The sequence below is a fragment of the Delphinus delphis genome, chromosome 20 (genome assembly GCF_949987515.2).
Source record: "Delphinus delphis chromosome 20, mDelDel1.2, whole genome shotgun sequence".
Lineage (NCBI taxonomy): Eukaryota > Metazoa > Chordata > Mammalia > Artiodactyla > Delphinidae > Delphinus > Delphinus delphis.
Window position 1 is genome coordinate 48074616 of NC_082702.1, and position 22661 is coordinate 48097276.

The 22661-nt window shown below is 37.9% G+C and overlaps 1 protein-coding gene across 7 annotated transcripts in view; it reads left to right on the forward strand.

The window, feature by feature from the left end:
- Window positions 1-22661, forward strand: part of CNTNAP4 (contactin associated protein family member 4) — a 264366-nt gene that overhangs the window by 182898 nt on the left and 58807 nt on the right. For all 7 annotated transcript variants that reach the window (XM_060000066.1, XM_060000069.1, XM_060000072.1 and 4 more), the window contains 3 exons: window positions 1915-2086; window positions 8552-8658; window positions 11530-11649. In XM_060000066.1, the coding sequence (XP_059856049.1) occupies window positions 1915-2086; window positions 8552-8658; window positions 11530-11649 (399 nt within the window). The remainder of the gene's footprint in view (window positions 1-1914; window positions 2087-8551; window positions 8659-11529; window positions 11650-22661) is intronic.

Consider the following 22661-nt stretch of genomic DNA (forward strand, 5'->3'; position numbering starts at 1 on the left):
ATTGAATAACACACCATGTAGCACAAGCTAGAGATACTAGACTGTGCAGAATCCTCACACTCCTGCTTGTATAAATCAGACATTATCCATCCAGTGAACTGGCTACACCACCCTGAAGTCAAACCCGACATCTTCCTTCTGGTACGTGCGGTGATCATTTATCTGCCATCTCAGAGGTGCTTAACATGCTGCCTGCCTCTAGTAATGGATCCATCCATTAATTCAGCATGAAAGTATTCCCTAGATACCTTCATATTTTAGAACTTTCATCCCAAACCAGTTCAGTGCTGAATTTCTCTCTGCTGTTGCATTATATTAACCTGTGGATGTCTGTTATCCTAGGCTAATGAGACTCACCTGGGTTGAACCCTACTTTGTTCTTTAGAATCTCTTGCTTATTAAACATTGTAGCCAGGAATGTGAAGGGCCTCATAATATGACCGCTGTGCTCTCTGTAAAGTTCCATGACCTCTCCTTGTGACTGTGAGTTTGCTTAGTTTTGTTCCCTATAGAGGCATACCACACAATTTATTTTATTCTGAAATAGTTTGAAATGTGTCAGGAAACACCACCTGGAGAAAAGGAGATTAGCAGCGCTGTTTATATTCCTGGCATATTGTAGCTGCCCCCAAATATTATTGAACTGCTACCCTCTCGGGTTTTATTTTAACATTCTTAATTGGTTAATAAGTCATCTAGAAAACACATCCAGATTATGGTAACTGTATCCTATACCACAGAAGAATTTTAAGCACTGAAAGTGTGTGTAGAACCATGTACAATTAACTGATACTGAAAAAACTTTCATCCCCTTTTCTTGATATATTAAATTTAAAATTTCAGTCTCCATTGCTTAAAATATATCAATGTGCCTGATAACAGTTTTAAGTATGAATCCTGGCCTTTCCTTGCTGGGTAAAAGTATTTTGTTAGGAAAAAAAAGCATTAAGGAGAAACATCCTCTGTCAAAATATTTAATTATAATGGAAATTCCCCGGTAGAAAACTAGCATGGATTGTACAGGAGTTAGGGAATTGCTGATTCATTTCTTATTCTTTGAAATTATATTAGTGGTTGACAACCATAACAGCTCAGAAAGATTAATGAAAAATACATAAGTATAATATATGTGTTCATACTCCATAAAATTGTTTATTTCACTTGGATAGAGAAACACTGAGAACATCATTAAACCCCAGACAGAAATGGTTAATATTATAGTTCTTTATTATTTAAATAATTAGAAACAGGTCTTAGATAAGTGTTAGAAAAAAAATCAATATAAATGAAACACTCCTTTATGAGGCAGAGAATAAATAAAGTCAAACAATGAAATGTTTTTGACATTAAGCCATTATGATTTATTAAAATGCATGTATATGTGGCTCTTATATGCATATGAAAAGTATTTAATTACATAAATAGTTGTAATTTTATTCCAAGTCATCGTAACTCCTTTTCCGAATAGCCTTAAACACAAAGGTATTTCAGCATTATTGATTTATCTTTTCTTGTCTACAGTGCATGCTTTCATCCTTTATGCTCTTCTCTTTGCATCCCAAAAGACTAAGTTCCTGTGTTTGAGTTATATATAATTTAATACTGCTGAATGACATGTTCAGGATACTGGAGCTGATCTGTGTATTTCTAAAGTTGGGATCAAGTTAGTATCCTTGCACGTAATTATTATAACAGTAGTAATTTCCTATGAATCCTATGGTAATAAAGAGAAATATGTTTGTATGAATTGCTATGTGTAATTTAGATCAAATGAATGATGACTGCAGTAGGCTTTCCCCTCCATTTCAATTTAATAATCAAATGCCTATTTTAAAAATTTTTTTAGTGAAGATACTGAGTCCTGATTCATTATGATGTATCCTGATCAACTTTGTATTGTTTTGTTTTTATCAGGTTGTCCTGACAACAGCTTTGGATCCAAATGTAAAAGTCCACTTGGTGGGTTTCAGGGATGTATGAGACGCATTTCTATCAATCACGAGATGGTAGATCTGATTTCAGTTCAGCAGGAGTCCCTTGGGAACTTCAGCGACCTTCAGATAGACTCATGTGGAATCACAGACAGGTAAAGGCAATCTCACTTCTCTATTTTGACCTGCCCGTTTTCAAACTTTTGGCAGCAGATTGAAATTTGTATGTAAAACAAACATTTTTCGCTCCTTTTTCTTACCATCATCTGTTCCACAGGAAAGAGATAATATTCACATTAGAAATAAGAAAATATTCTTTTAGTTTTATACTTCATATTTCCAGTGATAAAATTTAGCTAGAAGACATGTGACCATGTTATTTATATGTACAAATAGCTACCAGTTCACAAAAGGTGATGTTGATGCTGCTATAATTTTAGAGGGGTATAAATGTATCAAAAATATATCATTAAACGCAATAGCTTAGGAAACCCTAACAGTAATCTAGACCATCAGGTACCAGTAAATCAGAGACCTATGTGGTCAGTTATCCAACTGGCTTTTGCTTCCATGACAGCTGAATAATATTTCAGAGGCATAGGAATTTAACTGGTTGCTATGGTCCTGATGTGTACCTTGAAGAACCCATTACTATCTTCTCTGCAGGGCAAATGAAGAGGAAACTCCCTGTGAAAAAGTTTGGAGCCGTAGTGTTGATAAAGGTGTGAGGATGATCCAGTAGTTTCAATAGGAACTCCAGTACAGGGCATGCTAGTGCAAGCTTTGGGCGTTCATTGCAGAGGACAAGTAACTTTTAATATAATAATTGATAGTTAATAATTTTAAAGTATTTTTAGGCATGGGCAACTATAGCCAAATAATCTTGCCAGTCATCAAGGCAGTTATTTTTAATTATTGAGTTCAGTGGAATGTCATAGCCTTTCCAGATTAAAAAAAATTAAGCAATGTGACAAACTTAACCCCAACCGTGTAGTAGTGTTCAATATATATTCTGAGCAAACAGATAAATTCTGAGGTTTTTTAACTTTTTTTTTTTTTCATTTTTGGCCGCGTGGGGTCTTCATTGCTGCGTGCGGGCTTTCTCTAGTTGCGGTGATGAGCGGGGGCTACTCTTCATTGCGGTGTGTGGGCTTCTCATTGCAGTAACTTCTTTTGTTGCGGAGCACGGGCTCTAGGTGCGTAGGCTTCAGTAGTTGCAGCATGCGGGCTCAGTAGCTGAGGCTCGCGGGCTCTAGAGCGCAGGCTCAGTAGCTGTGGCGCACAGGCTTAGTTGCTCCGTGGCATGTGGGATCTTCCCAGACCAGGGCTCGAACCCATGTCCCCTGCATTGGCAGGCAGATTCTTAACCACTGTGCCACCAGGGAAGTCCCAAATTCTGAGCTTTAAAAATAACTTTTTATTTGTATGAAACATTTTATCAACATAAATACACATCTTTTATATCTGAAGACTGTTTATCAATGTCTGTTGATCCTGTTTTGAACACTAGTAGATATTATTCTATGTGTAGAAAAAAATAATTATAATCTTATTTAGCAATGGATTAGAAGACCATCATTTCCTCTCTATGAATATGTGTTTATTTAACTCAATTTGTAGAGAAAATACTACTTTCTATAGTGAAAGATGATAAAGGGAGAATTGAGACGATAAACCTCAATTGGCTTGATTTGGGGAATAAATGACAGTGACCATCTCCGTAATTACAGCCACGCCAGCTCAGGAACGTTAATCCTGATTTTGGGGAAGCCCTGTAGCAAGGCTCTTTGGGCCAGCTCTCTTGAGGTGGATCTCACTCACAGAAGCAGGGAGCCCTCACCCTCAATGGGTGGGGAGGTTCGGTCATCCACACTGTGAGTGATGGTCATTTTGACCGTCTCAGATCGCAGAACGTTCTTTTGGTACAGGTAGACCCACACCTCTCCAACGTGGGTTTCTCTGAAGCTGCCATTTACACAAGGAATCCATCTTGCCCGCTTTCCGGAGGTGCACGCTTGTAAAACAGAGCATGACACAGCACAGTAGGAGAATTACGGTTTCGGTACCACACCTGAAAAACGCTTTTCAGAAGTAGCAAATTATGGAGAGATCTTGACTATACATTTTTTAAAGAAAATTTTAGGCTGATGGTAACCCTGGAAATCTTAAAAATAACAGCAAAAACCAACGTACCTTTTATATTTGTATACCTTTTAAACTTCCAAAAGTATCTCTAAGTTCATTCCATTCTCTTATATTCAGAAGAAAATATGTATCCACCTGTCTTGGTCGTATATGCTATACCTGTTGACATAGCTTCCAAAGCATTATTAAATAGAGACTTAAAAGAAACCCTGTTTAGTAGGTTGTATTCTAACTTAACATGAATTAGTATTTAGGTTTGTGTGTGTGTGTGAGTGACTTATGTAGGGTGATGTGAGTGAGTGAAGGGCCTGGGAATGTGTCTGAATGACGTTACAAGTGTGTGTGTAGGGATGGTGTGGCTGTGTGTGAGCGTGTGCATGTGTGAGTGTACACATGCATGGGTTAATGCTTGAGGACTTGTGTCATTGTGTGTGTCATGACTTGTATGAGTATGTAGGGCGATTTTGGATATGTGCGTGAGCTTATGCATTGTGTGAGAGACTTGTGCAATGACTCTGTTCTAAAATTTATTTTAAATAAATAAATTAATATGTATTTAAATTAATCTTCACAAAAACCCTTAGAACCTGTTCTTAGAGTGTTTGTTTCTTGTAAACATGGAAATAGATGCACAGAGCGGTTAAGTAAGTTGGCTAAGAGGACATGGCTAAAGGCAGAGCCCAGCATCGGATCCAAGCCCCCTGGTTCCAGGAAGTCCCCCTGCGTGCTACCTGCCATGTTGTACCGCTTCCCTAGGTGCACATCAACATGTATTGCGGTTCATGCTTAATCTATGTAGATTAAACACAGAATTTATGGCTTAATAAATTGCAATTGAAACCAGGAGGAACATTAAAAATATATTTAAAAATCTGACAGACGGAATTCCCTGGTGGTCCAGTGGTTAGGACTCCGTGCTTTCACTGCCGAAGGGCCAGGTTCAATCCTTTTTTGGGGAACTAAGATCCTGCAAGCCATGAGGCACAGCCAAAAAAAAAACATCTGACAGAATCTTAAACAATGTAGTTCTCTTTTTACTGTAACTAACTTTAAGTTGGATCAAACCTACACATAAAGGTGTACATAAATTTACATACATGCTCACACTCACACCCACACAGTCATTTACACACATTCTTTATGTGTAAACTAATGTCATTGTACAAATCTCCCACACACATCTATACATGCATATACTCACATATCTCAAAGTCACTTGTCACACACAGTCTACACACACACACACACACACACACACACACACACACACCCCTCCTCACTCATTCATCCATACACAGCACACTCACACACCTACTCTCATAGACCCATAGCATCTTTACAAACGCACCTGCACACTCATAAGATCATTCCTATACTCTTTACACACTCACACCTTTCTTACTCACAGACACAGACACAGACACACACACACACACACACACACACACACACACACTCATCTAGAAGCCCTCCCCTTGTCCTCTGTGGACCTGCAAGGAAACCTGGGTGGGGGCTGACTCAGGCTGATGGCCATCAGTCCCTCGATGGAGGTGAGGATAGAACTGCAAAGGGAGCTGTCCTCTATGTCCCCATGTCTTGGGGCAGAAACCCAAGTGGGAGTGGGGTAGGGGTGACAATTGTTAAGGGCATAAATATTTATTAAGTTGCTTGGACCTAAACCACTTATTAAGCAATAGTATTAAGGAAATCTTTTGATATCAACTTTTTAAGAATATCAACTGGGGCTTCCCTGGTGGCGCAGTGGTTAAGAATCCACTTGCCTATGCAGGGGACATGGGTTCAAGCCCTGGTCCAGGAAGATCCCACATGCCATGGAGCAACTAAGCCCGTGCACCACCACTACTGAGCCTGCGCTCTAGAGCCTGTAGGCCACAACTACTGATCCCACATGCCACAACTACGGAAGCCTGTGTGCCTAGAGCCCGTGCTCCATAACAAGAGAAGCCTGCGCCCTGCAACGAAGAGTAGCCCCCACTCACCGCAACTAGAGAAAACCCGCACACAGCAACAAAGACCCAACACAGCCATAAATAAATAAAATCATACACGCCACTTCAGTTTGGGGCATGTTGATATATTCATTTGTTTATGTTCTACTTTGTGTTGAAATGACTCTCAGGGAGAAAAGTATAAAAGATAATTGTTTAAAACCTTTAGTGAGAATCAGTACTTCACTATACAATGTAATTTGCCATAGGTTACTAGTAGTCAAATAGAACTACTATATGATGAATTTAAATAAAATCCACAATCCAGTCTTTCACATTGTAATTAAAAAATATGAAAAGTCAAGTCTAACAGGAATCTAGGAAAATGGACACAGTATCTTTTGCAGCAGATCAAATAGAAACAGTACATGTATCCCAATAGATTCATTCTTTAGAATTTTAGGTGTAGTCACTTATATCTGCTCCCTTTTAAAACATTGTTCAAGGTCCGTTAAAGAATAGCCTTCTCTGTCCTTTTCTTTTCTGATTACCAATTAGAATTGTTTTAATTTTATTTTTAAAATTCCCTCTTTCTTCTAGATTGTTATTGATTTGAAATGCTTAAAAAATTAAATACCTGTTTAAATATTCTTTGAATAGATTCCTGTGAATCTATAAAAATGCTAAAATACATATAAATTTAATTGGCATGGAGAGATGCCCATTATTTATTTTTGAATCCTTAAAAAGGTTGTAAAGTAGCGTGTACTTTATGATTACATTTATGAACATAATACATTATACACACACACATATATGTTTATAGTGGTAATTTTTATATATTGAAATTATAAATTATATTTCTTCTCTATTGTTTCCTATATTGTTTGATTTCTGTACAGTGCATATCTGTTTTTTATAATCAGGAAAAGCAGTAACATTATTTTCAGTTAAAATTGGGAAAATCCTAAAAGCAAAACATGAAGTTCCCAGTCTTAGTTTTAAAAAAGGAGGTGGCAGAAACTTCATCAAGTATATATTCTTGACAGGTTTTGTAATTTATTTATTTTTTTATTCTGGGGTGAATGAGAGCATTGGTCTCAATATAACTTTTAATTTAAATTCTAAAAAGCATCAGTTATTTGATCAGGGCTATTTGAGTTGATACCAGAAGCTCTTCAACTTTTTTGTCCAGGGTACCTTAATGTATTTCAGTAATTTTTTCACAGTGTCCTAAGCCAAAAGATATAACTAACATTTTCATTTAAACAGTGGCTGAGTTCCAGGCAACTTTACAAGTGTTTATGTCCTAACAATTTATTTATTTATTTATTTTAATTAATTAGTTTATTTATTTTTGGATCTTCGTTGCTGTGCGTGGGCTTTCTGTAGTTGAGGTGTGCAGGCTTCTCATTGTGGTGGCTTCTCTGTTCCAGAGCACAGGCTCTCTGTGTGTGGGCTTCAGTAGTTGTGGCTTGTGGGGTCTAGAGCGCAGGCTCAGTAGTTGTGGCGCACGGGCTTAGTTGCTCTGCAGCATGTAGGATCTTCCTGGACCAGGGCTTGAACCCGTGTCCCCTGCCTTGGCAGGTGGATTCTCAACCACTGTGCCACCAGGGAAGCCCTGTCCTAACAATTTAGAAACCTTTTAAAAAGTAATTTATACGTATATTACTTTTATATATTTTTTTAATTATATATATAAAATTTGAAAAATATTTTAAGTTTATTTTTAATGTAGTGTACAACCTTTCAAAGCTTGGGATCAGATCAGACACTGCTACCCTTACTTTTGTTCAACTTGATTTCACATGGTGTTACTTTTTAACAACTACTAAGACTCCAGCTTCTCAAAGATAGGACATGATTAAGTGGAATGTATTACTATTTAATGTTAAAATTTAACTACCTCAAGCCAATAAGTTGCGCAGTGCTGGACAGATGTCGAGTATGCCTGTATTTCTCTTAAAAATTTAAAATATCCTGGGAGCCCCTGTGATTTTGATTCAGCATCCTAATGCACCCTCACCCACTGCTTGGAGTTTGTGCATCTATACTGTACATCTTCAACATTCCTGGATGTATACACCAAGTGAATAGAGATGTCCCTCTCTCCCACTTCCTTCTTTCCTTCTCTCTTCTTTATTCCCTCTTCCTTTAAATATTCAGTATAGTAAATCAGTATGATTAAATGTTGTTATTTTATGTAAACTATTGATGTTTCTGGCAACATATTGAATTAGTGTTATGTCACTAGGGAAAAGAAAGGGCTATGATATAGTACGACATGTTGAAAATTAAGCAGTCACAGCTACCTGAGAATTGGTTGAAACCTGATGAATTTATTGATCTAAGGTTTAGTTTTGTGATTAAGGTACCATAACGACAAATGGAATGACCATTAGTCACACTGTATTTACTCTTTAGGTTACTGTTGACATTCTTCTTTCACATGATCATGTATACATTGGCAGTATTTTGTGATTTCTCAAAATGAATAGTAGTAATTGTATCTGCACCTTCTTTTAGGTGTTTGCCCAACTATTGCGAACACGGTGGTCAATGTTCCCAGACCTGGGACACCTTTCACTGCAACTGTACAAACACTGGATACAGGGGAGCAACTTGCCACAACTGTAAGCCACACACACCTGTGGTTCTTTCCTCTGTCCTGATTCCCTTATTTATTTCCCTTTTTTGTTGTTGTGTGTATATATGTCCATGTGTGTACAACCCTGGATCTTATTAGCATTCAGTTGATTTCTAGTTTATTTTTAGTCCACACTTTTCATAAAGTAGTCAAGGTAGCTTACAGAAGCACATAAAATAAAGCAAGACAGAAAAGAGTAAGAGAGCTGGTAAGGGGAAAACACGTGTAGAAAACAAAGGTAGCTAAGGATAAGCATAAAATACAGTGCAGAATAGGTGATCCTTCAATTCTCTTGCAACTCCATTAATAAGGATGATGAGAATAAGGATGGTAGAAATGGAATTAATCATAATAGTTAATTTTATTGAGTATTTTCTAAATGCCAGGTACTGCTCTAGTATTTTACATGTCCCAACTTCTTTAATTCTGCTGACCACCTTAGTAGGTGGGTGTAGTCACTGTTATTATCCCTAGTTTACTAGGTTACAGGGAGAGATTAATCACCATGCCCAGAAGCTCCTGGAATAGTTGAGGCACAGTGAGAACGTGAACCCTTGCAATGATGCTCCAGAGGCTGGGACCACAACCAAATACTCTTTTCCTGTGTTAGAAGCCGTTCATTTTTTTCCTGGTGAAAAGTTTTGCATGTGTCATAAGACTCATGTCATTTTCTTGTCTACTTGTTCAGGACGTGGGATGGGGAGACCCAAATGCCCATTTTTTCCTTCCCATTTTTTCATATTGCTGCTGACATTGCTGAGCAGCTTAACTCTCAGTACTATTGGCCCGTGGCCATGACTTCAGGCAAGGGCGCTAGGTGCAGTCCCACTCTCGTCTCTTCACTGTGCACTGCTTTGTACTCCTGCTGGAGTTGAGATTGGAATCCTGGGCTCCCACCCCTGGAGGCTCCACAAGGGACCCTCAGAAGTCCTGCCTCAGGGCTGGAAAGGGCGTGAGCAGGGGCCACGGGACCTTCTGGCCTCACCCTCGTGCCTTCACCACTGCAGCCAGTCTTTCCTGGGGCATCAGCTTGTGTGGGTTGGAGTGCCTCTTAAGAACAGGAAGAACGCGTGCTGTCACTCAAGCCAGGGCCAAGTCACTTGTCCCAAGTCACCAGCAGCAAAGAGACGGTGTATTTTAATTCTTCATATCCGGTATCATCCCAATTATAGTAACTAACTCAAAACAGAAAGCTAATAGAATGTGTTTTAATTGACTATTTGTTTATTTTCAACTGTTATCAATGACTAAATACAAATATAAACACAAACATCTCTGAGCCAAAAAAATCAGATGGTGAATAAATAACGTATTTTCATCTGTGGCCCACAATTTGATCCAATCATTGAGTTAATTTATTAGGTTCTTGAGCAGGTAGTCTAAAGGGAGCCGAAGGGTTTTGCCAATGACCATTCTGGGAAATGGGGCCAGGATGACAAACCCAATTATAATGAAGCCATCAGTATCGTTAGCCTGAGTTGAGGGAGGGTGAGTGATGGGGGTCTTTTAAAAGGTTTTACTAGAAAATAATATGTTAAACAGTCATGTTATAAAAAGCCAAGTAACACACATAAAGCAGAAGTACTCCCAATTACCCTCATGCAATTGTGTGTCCTTTCTAATACCAGCCCTCTCTGCAAAGTTATGTTTATATCCCAGCCTCTTTCAAAGAATTTATCAACGCATGTATGCGCGTATAGTAATATATAAATGAACCATTTTCATATGTCCACTTCACTGCACAAAATACAAATGTGACTAGAAACCAATCCATCTTATATTTCTGTCTGTGTAATATACAATAGCAATAAAATAAAACCAAGAAACTGTGGAGGAGTAGAGAAGTTAATATGTATGATTATCTGAAATCTCTGTAACATTGAGAAAATTAGTTACATTATTTCATATGATCTAAAAACTCATTAACATAATTTTGAAAATTTAGAATAGATCAAGGAATGATATTCAGGGGATGGTTTATTTCTCATTTCACAAAATTAAAAGCTTGATGGAAATCACCATTACATTTGGCCAAGTGTTCAATGAGATGAATGCATCATATACGGTTGTTAATCTCAAACCTTGTACATGGCAAATATATAATTGTGTAATTAAAAACATCCAATTATGGATCAAAACACACTGAGACCACCTGAGGGCATATATTTTATATTTCTTCTGCTTTGAATTTTAATTATCTTAAATTCTTATTACAGAGCATTAGAGAAAGTTTCTTATGTAAATTACTTTTAAAATTATTCATGAGAAGCTTTGTAAATCCTATTTCTTTTACGGAAAAAAGGATTTTACCTATAGATAATTTTATGTGAGAAAGGAGACTAGTTGACGCATTATTTAAAACTTTTCTATTGCATAATTTTTGAATAACAGTAGATTATTTAAGGAGATTACACTATTGTGCTTCACATGTTAGGTTATTACAAGGTGATACTAGAATTAGAAATTCCAAAATGGTTGTCAAAAGATCCATTTGGATGCATGTCCAAAATGGAAGTCACATTATACTTATAAGGATCTTAACATTTAAAACACCTACCATCTCCTTTGTTGTTTTACCTAATGTAAAAATGAACTAACTTTTTATTCTCATATTCCTTTAATCATAAAAAGAAATGCCATAAAATACAATCTCATTCTTCCTTTTTTCTACCTAACCTTCTTTCAGCCATAATAATTTAAAAAATGAGTTTTGTTTTAAAGTGTGTGTTACCTTTTCTCCTGGTCAGTAATGTACATACAAATTTCAAGACTTGGAGTATTCTGTGTCCAAATTAAAATTAAAGAAATTAATTTTATACTATTTCACTTATGATGCTACTTTTTTTTTTTTTTACAGCTATCTATGAGCAGTCATGTGAAGCCTATAAGCATAGAGGAAATACTTCAGGATTTTACTATATAGATGCAGATGGAAGTGGTCCCCTGGAACCATTTCTTCTATATTGCAATATGACTGGTGAGTTAATCAATTTTCATTTAATAGTTAAATTTTAAACACACAAAATTAAAATGAAACAAGTAAGAGGTTGACATAATTTGCAACTTGATTAAAATGTATATTGTTCAGTAGAAGAACTTAAAGTAAATCTTTAAAAAATAGTTTAATGGTGGTGATTTAAAATGTCATTATTTTCTATGCATGTGGTATCTGTGTAGAACATCTAATAATAAATGTGTCTTATTAAGTCCCAAAACAAAAAGGATAGACTTTATTCCTCTTAGAAGATTGATACACACCATATGATTTCACTTATAAGTAGAATCTAGAAAACAAAACAAATGAACAAACATAACAAAAGAGAAACAGACTCACAGATACAGAGAACAAACAGGTGGTAGCCCAAGGGGAGGGGAGTAGGGGGATGAAAAGAAAAAAAAATGTAACAACTGTGGTAATAAATGCTAATTAGCTTGTTTATGGTGAGCATTTCACAATGTATATTCATATGAAACCATCACATTACAAACCATACATATATACAATTTTTGCCAACATAAAGTGGAAAAATATTTTAAATAATAATAATAAAAGAAAAAAGGTTGATACACATGAAAGCTTTGAAAATATTTACTTTTTAAATTTGGGCATAAATGAATTTTAGTCTTGAATTCTTTACTTACATAAACTTAAAGAGGAATTAATAGTCTTGGAATATGTGTTTGATTAAATTCAACATCCATTCATGATAAAGAGAAAAAGAAAGCTCAGTAAATTACCAATAGAAGAAAATTTACTTAATTTGTTAAAGAGGACCCATAAAAAAACCTACAGCACATGTCACAGTTTATTGTGAAATATTGAAAACTTTACCCCTGTTGCCAACATTAACACAAAGGTGCCTGCTATTATCATTCTGTTCACCATTGTTTTGGAGGTCCTAGCCAGTGCAATAAAGCAAGAGAAAGAAATGAAAGATACATGTACCGGAAAGGAAGAACTATGCCTCTCATTATTTGTAGATGGCCAGGTTATGTATTGAGAGTATTCTCAACAATCTACAGACTAACTATTAAAAGTTAGGATGATCACTAGATATCAAGTTAATGTAAAAATTAATTTCATTTTTGTATACCAGCAATTAAAATGAAATTTTAGAAGATTCTATTTTCAGTAGCATCAAAAACCTCAAATACATGGTAATAAATCTTAAAAAAGTTGTGTACAACTTTTATACAGATAAGTGTAAAATACTCCTGAGGTAAATTAAATCCTAAATAAGTGGAGAAATATGAAAGTTTCCTTGATTGGAAAACTCAATACGGTGGTATAAACGTCAGTTCTTCCCAACTAGGTATTGATTCAGTGCAAACCTTAATTAAAATTTCAGCAGTGTGTTTGTTCGTTGGTATAATTTTTTTCGTGAAAATTGGCAAGCAGATTCTACAATTTATCAGTAAATTTGAAGGGACAAGAAGAACCAAATCAGTCTTAAAAAGTAAAGTTGGAGGACTCAACTCTACCAGATATAATATAGACATTATATTGATAGGCTAAGTAAAACAGCATGTAATTGACACAAGGATAAACAAATAGACCAATGAAGCAACATAGAGAATCTATAAACAGACTCCCTCATATGTGGATAGTTGATTCATTGCAAAGGTGGCACTGATGAACAGTGAAGAAAAGATGGTCTTTTCAACAAGTGGTGCTGGGGAAAATTGTCTGTAAATATTGTAAAAAAGACTTGATCCCTTCACCGTCAAACACACATAGATTCTAGATGAATCGTGCAGTCCAGTGTAGTGGCCACAGCAACAAATGCCTATTTAGATTCACATTTAATTAAAATTAATATAACTAAGTGACTTGAAACAAATTTTACAAGTTTAAGTTAATTCATTAAAATAAGATTAAATTAAAAGCCAATTCCTCAGTCTCACTAGCCACATTTTAACTACTCCATAGCCATCTAGTCCATCATTGGAAAAAGTTTACATTGGATAGCGCTGCGTCAGGAAGTCAGCATTTCATGGAGCAAAATAAGCAGAAAAAGGAAATATGAAATTGAAGCAGGAGGCTTGGCAGAGGAGGATTTACTACTTAAAATCTGGCAGTGAATATCTAGGGAAAGAGCCTTCCGGGCAGAGGAAATAGGAAGTGCTAAGTCCTGAGAGAGGTGATCTCACCAGGTGTGTTCAGAAAACAGCAGCAGATAAAGTGTGACTGGAGTATGGTGAGTAATCTGGGAGTAGTAGGAGAGCAAGAGGGAATCAAGTGGGTGGGGGCAGGAGAGGAAGAGTCATGGGTCCTTACAACATGTAAGGTCTCTGGTTTTTACCCTGAATGAGCTGAGAAGACATTGGAGAGTTTTAAGCAATGGTAGATGCAATCTGACTTCCTTTAATAAAATCATGATTGCTCCTGTGTTGGGAAATGCCTGTCTAGGAGCAGGGGTAGAAAGGAGTTAGAAAATGTATGTGTGTGTGTGTGTGTGTGTGTGTGTGTGTGTGTACACCAAATACGTACATACATGGAGATAAGATGTATATGTATAATAGGAGTTTGGAAGTCTGTTTGGAGACCAAGTTCAAGTAACGCAAGAATCCAGGCAAGAGCTGGAGATGGTGGGTTGTACTGGATGATACAATGTAGATGGTGGACAGAGATTAAATTTTCTCATTGAATATGTGTGAGGAATGAGAAAACAAAAGGAACCAAAAAACTAACACCACATTTTTGGCTTGGGAAAATGGGAGTGATTAAGTTGCCATTATTTGAGATGTGGTCAGAGAAGGTTTGAAGGGAAAGATAACGAGCTTAGTTTTACACATTTTGAGTTTGAGATGTCTGTCACACATTCAGATGTGGAACTGCGAAGCCAGTTGAATATGGGAGCAACAGTTTCTTTGTATTAATGTGTAATTCTGAAAACTGCAGGGTAGTGGTAAAACCTTGGCCACACATATTCGGGAAAATTACTATAGAATGTGTCTTAGAGATTTTTCATATAACACAACCAGGTGGCTTCTGTTTGCTGTCTCCATCGTTGAGGACGCTACCTGTCTTAGTCTGTTTGGTGTTGTAGCAGAATGCCACCGACTGGGTAGCTTATAAACAATAGAAATATTTCTCACAGTTTTAGACGATGGGAAGTCCTAGGTCATGGTGCCAGCATTGTCAGGTGAGGGCTGCCTTCCAGCTTTCAGACTTCTTGTATCCTCACATGATAGAAGGAGCTCTGTGGGGTCTCTTTTATAAGAGCACTAATTCCATTCATGAGGGCTCCCCCCTCTTGACCTCATGACCTCCCAGAGGTGCCACCTACTAAAACCATTACCTTTGGGGGTTAGTGATTCAACATATGAATTTTAGTGGAGGACACAAACATTCAGACCATAGCACCGCTCCAAATGCCAAAGCAACCTGAGACAGCTGATGACTCTTACATGTTTATCTCCTCAATGAAATTCCCCAGTCGGCACAGCACGACTTCCAGGTAGTGCTCTGAGGCAGGAGGGTTGGGGTGAGACGATAAAATCAGTGTTTTTTTTTTTTTTTTTTTTTTTTTTTTTTTTTTTTTGTGATACACGGGCCTCTCACTGTTGTGGCCTCTCCCGTTGCGGAGCACAGGCTCCGGACGCACAGGATCAGCGGCCATGGCTCACGGGCCCAGCCGCTCCGCAGCATGTGGGATCTTCCCGGACCAGGGCACGAACCCGTGTCCCCTGCATCGGCAGGCGGACTCTCAACCACTGCGCCACCAGGGAAGCCCTAAAATCAGTGTTTTTAAAAATCTCCCCATTTGATGCTTTTGTGCACCCAGGTTTGGGAGTAGCTGTTTTCGACCTGTGGTTCTCAACCTTTAGAGAACACCCCGCTCTATTATGTGAGAATTGAACATAATAAATGTGAGAAGACTTCACAGAGAGAAAAGGAAAATTTTGCAAATGAAAGATATGAATTTAAGCGTCAAATAACTTTCTGATTTTTTCTGTTTGTGTTGTGAGCGAGATTTAACAGTCTATCACTGCATCCCTGTGAATCCTGCATTCCCACAAGAGCACCCTGAACTATTCATATGCACTTGCTTTATGAAGTTTTGATTCTGCAATTCAGATGCCTCTAAGTATCTGTAATCTTTAAAGCTTTAAGTAATATCACACACACACACACACACACACACACACACACACACACACACACGAGTTCTCATTATCTGTGATAGTAATGTTCTGTAAAGTAACCACAGACACTTGAATTAGTGAATACTGAACCATTGCTCCCAGGGAATTACAGTAAGATTAGGTTCCTGTGTGCCTCTGGTCATAGTATTCTCATCAACTGATCAATATATAACCTTGCTTTACTAGTGTTTCAGACTAAAGACACCTTATTTAACACATACTGTTGATTCATTAACATTGAACTCACAACCAATAGCACCAGAACTCTTACCTGAAGGAAGCTTTTCTATCACATGTGTTCTCAGAAGGCACATCACAGCCTTCTTGTGCTTGGGAACCCTGGACCGCTCTTCAGCTCTATGCTTGGAGGCCACTTTAAATAGTGAAATCACCAAGCACAAAGACCATGGCACAAATAGGATACGTGTTTACAGTATGAGAGCTGAAGCAAGGAGTCAGAGTGTGGCTCTGTTCAACTTCAGCTGGGCAGCTGCAATTCATATTGGGCAACTCGGTTTTTTTGCTTTGTGTCTACAGACATTACAAGAGCACCTCAAGAACTGATTTTGGGATCCATATAAATTTTAGTGAGTAGGCAGATTCACAAATGATGAGAATCTGCAGATAATGAGGATGGACTGTACACACACACATGCATGCCTACATTAGGTTTATTATGCATAATAATTCAGTGATTTATAGGCCGTGTACATTTTTCATGACCATCTCAATGGTAGGGAAATTATTAATTTCATTTTATTGAATGAATTATTTCATTTCTATTAAATCAACATTTACCTTGTCATATTACTAATATGCCTATTTTAGTTACCTGAGTCTCACACCTCAACCCTGCAATTCGAAGCAGTGGATTTATGTATATATACACACACAGAGGTTAAAGGTGCTTTAGCAAAATTATCAAAAAGTATTGATGAAAAAGAGGACATTCACAAAACTTAAAGCCATTTGAAGAGCAAGCAGTGGACAGAGACACAGATAATCCAGTTAGGAAACAGGGAAGTACCTTCAGAAGCTCCGGAATATTGAAACATATTCAAACAAAAGTGACAGTCCCAGAGTGTAACAACCCAGTGAAAAATGCACATTACAGCTTGAAACTTCACTTACTGATGTGGTTTTGCAAATGCGGAAACCAAGACTCAAGGAGGTTGACAGAGGCAGACTAAGGAATATCATTAGGGATAGATCAAGACATCAAACCTTGGTCCCGTCTCCTAGCCTGAAAATGTTTCCACTAGAAAAGGCTACATTCTACCAATGTCTCATTGCTTGTAGCCAATAACATATCCTCAAGGTACAGAAATCAGGTATACCAATTATGAAGGCAAGACAATATGCTGAATTGGCAGCTTGCAAATGTGTAACTGAAAAAAAAAAGCTCTTAGTCTAGAATTACTGTCCAACAGATGATTCCACATGGATTTAAATATCTTTAAGCATTACAAGCTAAAAGATACAATGAAAAGCCCTTTTGAATGGATAATTTCCTAAAATATGTTACAAACGGAAAATTCTTTCTAAGCAGAATATTCTAAATATAATTTAAAAATAATTAGGATAATATGAATCCCAGTGGCTGTCTCTGTTGAAACGTATAGGGCTTTTTTGTTCTTCTTGTACGCTAAAGCCATTGCTTTCTCTGTAAAGAAATAGTTTTATGTTCAAGAAATGTCTCAGCATCAAATATTGTACTGTAAGGACAGTTGTTTCAGCGCAGAGAAATTGTTGAGAGGTATAGCTGTGGCTTTTTAACTTTTGTGAAAATAATAATTCTATGGGATTTTTTAAAAAATATCATTCCTTATTTTTTATTAATTTATTTATTTTTGCTGTGTTGGGTCTTCGTTTCTGTGCGAGGGCTTCTTCTAGTTGTGGCAAGCGGGGGCCACTCTTCATCGCGGTGCACGGGCCTCTCACTATAGCGGCCCCTCCTGTTGTGGAGCACAGGCTCCAGACGCACAGGCTCAGCAATTGTGGCTCACGGGCCTAGCCGCTCCGCGGCATGCGGGATCCTCCCAAACCAGGGCTCGAACCCGTGTCCCCTGCATTAGCAGGCAGACTCCCAACCACTGCGCCACCAGGGAAGCCCTAATTCTATGGTTTAAAGTCACCTTTCCCCAGTGCCCCACTACGAAGACTCCTGGATTTAGTTTCACTGACTCAGTAAGTTTAGAGACCAAGGTCTACTCTATTAAATCCAAGCTCCCCATGTGATTCTGAGATAGGGGCCCCTGAGACCCTTTCATGAGAAGTCTGGAGAGTGTTAAGACTTCCCTCGTGGTGCAGTGGTTAAGAAGCTGCCTGCCAGTGCAGGGGATACGGGTTGGAGCCCTGTTCTGGGAAGATCCCACATGCCTCAGAGCAACTAAGCCCGGGCGCCGCAACTACTGAGCCTGTGCTCTAGAGCCCGCAAGCCACAACTACTGAGCCCACGTGCCACAACTACTGAGCCCGTGCGCCTAGAGCCCATGCTCCACAACAAGAGAGGCCACCGCAACGAGAAGCCCGTGAGCCGCAACAAAGAGTAGCCCCCACTCGCTGCAACTAGAGAAAAGCCCGCGTGCAGCAACGAAGACCCAACGCAGCCAAAAGTAAATAAATACATTTATTAAAAAAAAAAAGACATAATAGCAAAACTATCTTTACTTTAGGGATTTCAATAGTAAAGACCTTCTTAATAGCTATGAGAGTTAATAACTCACTATCGTTATTCAAATGCAGCCTTGTTTACATCAAGTTTTGCTCCAGGATGCTAGCTTTTCTTTCATCTCCCAGCTTTCCTTAACACAGCACTTCCTACCCACTCTTACAGTCTTTATCACCTCTATCACCCGCAGCTATTAATCCTGAAGGAACGCATACTCTGCAACTGTGTTGCTTAAACAGCATGTTTTTTCTTTACACTGTTATCACACTAGAAAATAGCAGTCAGCCCAAGATAAATCGAGTTCTTAATCACTCAGTTGCTTCACATACAATCTATATGTTAGAAATCGCTTTCAGGGAGAGACACCAGTAAACCCAAACTGCCTTTCAATGTTTTAGTATATATATTAATTTCATAGGTTTTCTGCTGTCTCTTCTTATTTCCCTGTGTTTCCTTACCTTGACAACTCTCTTTGCACTTGGTAAAGGATAATTTTCAAAAAAATGACATCACGACTCTCACACAGATAGAAAAATAAAAGCTAAAAAAAAAAAAAGCTTCACGTTTTGAAGATCTTGTTTAATGTTTAACCTTATTCCTGAGGAAACTGGTAAGCTGCTACAGTCAGTTCAAAGAGGATCCAAAGAACAGATATATCCATACATCAGTAATGCTGAAGTGACTGGGCCAAGGGAGGCAAAACTGGCTTCTTCTCTTGTGGAGGAGCCCATCGACCTCTACCAGGTTGAATTTGCTGGTCTGTAGACAGAATTACTTGTAAGGAAACAATGCCTTGCTTGCTAAGCAAAACAAATAGCAAAAAAACTGGAAGTCTGTGTTAAAGGATAATTTAATGTAAATATGTCTTAGAGATAGTGGATTTCCCTGGAGGGATTTGAAGCTTATCTCCCCCAGAGGTATTTACCTACATTGTAAAACCTAAGAACTTGACCGCCCTCTCCTCAGAGATTTGTTGCATTGCAGAGTTCCTCTCTCACTCTTTGTCGGGGTGGAGACGTGCCAGCCATCCTCTATAAGCTCCAAGTCTTGTAATTTGGGGGTCCCTCTCTCGTGGTACAACTCCAGTAGGCTTAGGTGCATCTGCCACTCACTGCATCTAGAGAGAGTGAGAGAGTTAAAGATAAATAGATACAATGTGTATAGAAGGCAAGATAACTTGTTAGCTTGCAAGTGGGATGTCTCATACCCTTCACAGTTTCAGCCTTATCATTATTTTGCAGTTGCATCAGATGTCTCCTATTTACAAAGTTCTAAAATAGTTAAGAGGCAATGAACATCTCAGAGCCACCACAGAATCACAACCAGATAACCTGGAAGGCTGTGCTCTAGTCTGGACAACACTTTGTTTTTATTCATTCACATGTTTATTCCTTCAGTGACTGATGTCTTTTTCAGCACTTGCCAAGCCCACGTGCTGGAGATACTATAGTTAGTAAATCAGAACCTATCAGTGTAGTTAGCAAATCAGAACCTATCAGTCTTCTAATAGTGGAAAAACTGATAGATTAAATCACAAAATACTGAATTACGCATTGTGAAGGCTACTTTTTTTGTAGTTGTAATTTCTAAATAGGTATTTGTAGAAATATCAGGTAACACAATCACGTCCGAAAGAACAGTGTAATAGTTTGCAGACATTCCTCTATTAGTAAAGTACATGCGACTGGGAGCATGGACGCTGGGCTCTCATTTCCATTGCTCAGAATCCATTGTGATGCTTTCATTGTCTCTGCTTTGCCCTGGACATCTTGATTATCTGATAAGCACGGCATCCCGCAACTTCCTCCTTTGTAGCACTTTATACTAGAAAATGAAATCACTTACAGAAACTATCAAATGGAAATTTTAGAATTGCAAAAGGAAACATTTCTCTGAGCAGCCCTTTAACAGCTGTCATGCACCTATGGCCTTGGATTTCTTACAATACCTTAAGAGACCTTACAAGAACACAGCGTGTTCTTCATGACCCAGTGGATGCTAAGCGATAGGGAAGTCCCTCTCAGGGTGACCCAAAAAGCAAAGAGACAAAGGTTTCAAGGAGGTTTATTGTCCTGCTCTTTCAGCAGCTACTCAGCCGGAGATGAGCTGCTTCATGCATGCCATTGATTCCCCACAAGAAAAGATGAATCATTCTGCTGAATAATAAAAGCAGAGTCCAACAGAGCCTAGGCTAACAGATTTGCCTGGTTAATAATCTTAAATTTCTAATAGTCAAGATTGTGTGGCTGAAATGATAGAATTTCAGACTTAATATATTGCCCCCTATATTCTGCCCTTTTTTTTTTTTTTCCAAATTTGCAAATGGAGGCTGAGATTTCGCCTGACTTTCTTAAGGGCACAGACACATGGCAGATCTGCAGCTCAGGTCTCCTGGTGATCTCTCCACTGTACTGCTGTCTGGTCATCCATAATTAATTTCATGAGCTTATATATCATGTCCTCTTTAAGGAAAATAATTTACTGTTAAAGCGCTTTGGTGAGCTGAAATGCAAGGTGGAAATAAAAGTAACAGCTATTGTTTCAGAGGAAAATAATGATCCACGTGTGGAGGGGAGTAAGGCTGTCAAATTTGCCTCCTGTCTCATTTATTTAACAGGCCTCTCTACTCAAAATTCTGATGACCAGGAGACGGGTGGGACTGAAATTTCTTGTTTTGATTGTGTTGATCCATGTGAGTGTATTAGCTAAAAAGAGGCTGGCGGGGATTTCTACCTACTCTTTTCCTCCAATTTGGAATATTCTTCTTAATACAGAAGAGTTATGTGATTTAACAGCACATTAATAGCAGAGTTTTGACAACTTCCAATCTGTTTCTCACCTATTAAATCGGAGGTCTTTTTCATTAATGTGTTCTTGAGTCTGCGTATATCACAGTAAATATAATAAATTTATTGCTGGGAAAGTTGAAGGATACATACAATATGCCATCTTCTGTTACAAACCTTGTCGGATTTTTGTTTCATCTAACTAGTTTTGGTAATCAGTATGATTGAAATGTTTACAGACATTCAGGTGCTAATAGTGGTAGCTCTAGCACCTACTCAAAGATACATTATTTCTTGTGTTAGTTGAGTTGCTGATGCTGTACTGCATGTTCAAAAAAGTAACTTCTGGGGCTTCCCTGGTGGCGCAGTGGTTGAGAGTCCGCCTGCTGCTTCAGGGGACACAGGTTCGTGCCCCGGTCTGGGAAGATCCTACATGCCGTGGAGCGGCTAGGCCCGTGAGCCATGGCCACTGAGGCTGTGCGTCCGGAGCCTGTGCTCCGCAACAGGAGAGGCCACAACAGTGAGAGGCCCGCGTACCACAAAAAAAAAAAAAAAAAGTAACTTCCTATTTGCATTGCGTAACTATGCACATCACATGATACCAAGATGAATATTTCAGATTTGATTTTAAAAGAAATAGATGTATTTCTGGTGTAATTTCCTAACATCTGTGTCCGATGGATATATATTTATGTGTGTGTTTGTGTGTGTATCATAATCATATTATATATAGTTTTGTATCCTGCATTCCCCACTTAAATATTTTGTACATTTTCCCATGTTATGAAAAAATCCTCTATCCAAAACTTGGTGTAAAACAGAAATAGATGTACACTCATAATTAAAAATTGTCTGAAGGGAGGTATATATACGGGCCATAAACGTTTGACTTTCTTTTTGCTGGCAGCATACAATAAGACTAGAAAAGTCATTGTTTACGTTATGTCATTTAAAATATTTTACAAATTCAAAGATACATTTTTTTTTCATATTGTAACATCTCTGAATTCAGGGTGCGTTAACAATCAACAATGTTTTACAGTTATAATAGCGTCATTTTTTTCTTTCTTGAAGAAAAATAATGACGCATCTTCTAAAAGCAGAATGTCAGATTTGATGAAATGCACCACAAATTTTAATAATCAGTTTTCTTAACATTTTTCACCATGAATATTTTCTGGCTGAATTAATATGAAAAAGTAGAATAAAAACGCTGCAAATGCGTGGCGATCGTATAAATTTCAGGGAAAAAAGTCACTTTACTATAATTTAAAAGTTTTAAGAATCCATTTGTGTTGATTCTACCTCTCAGAGAGGTTTGATGACTAGAAAACTTTGACTCAGATAAAAGGTGATTTTGATTTTCTTTATTTATTTTAACTT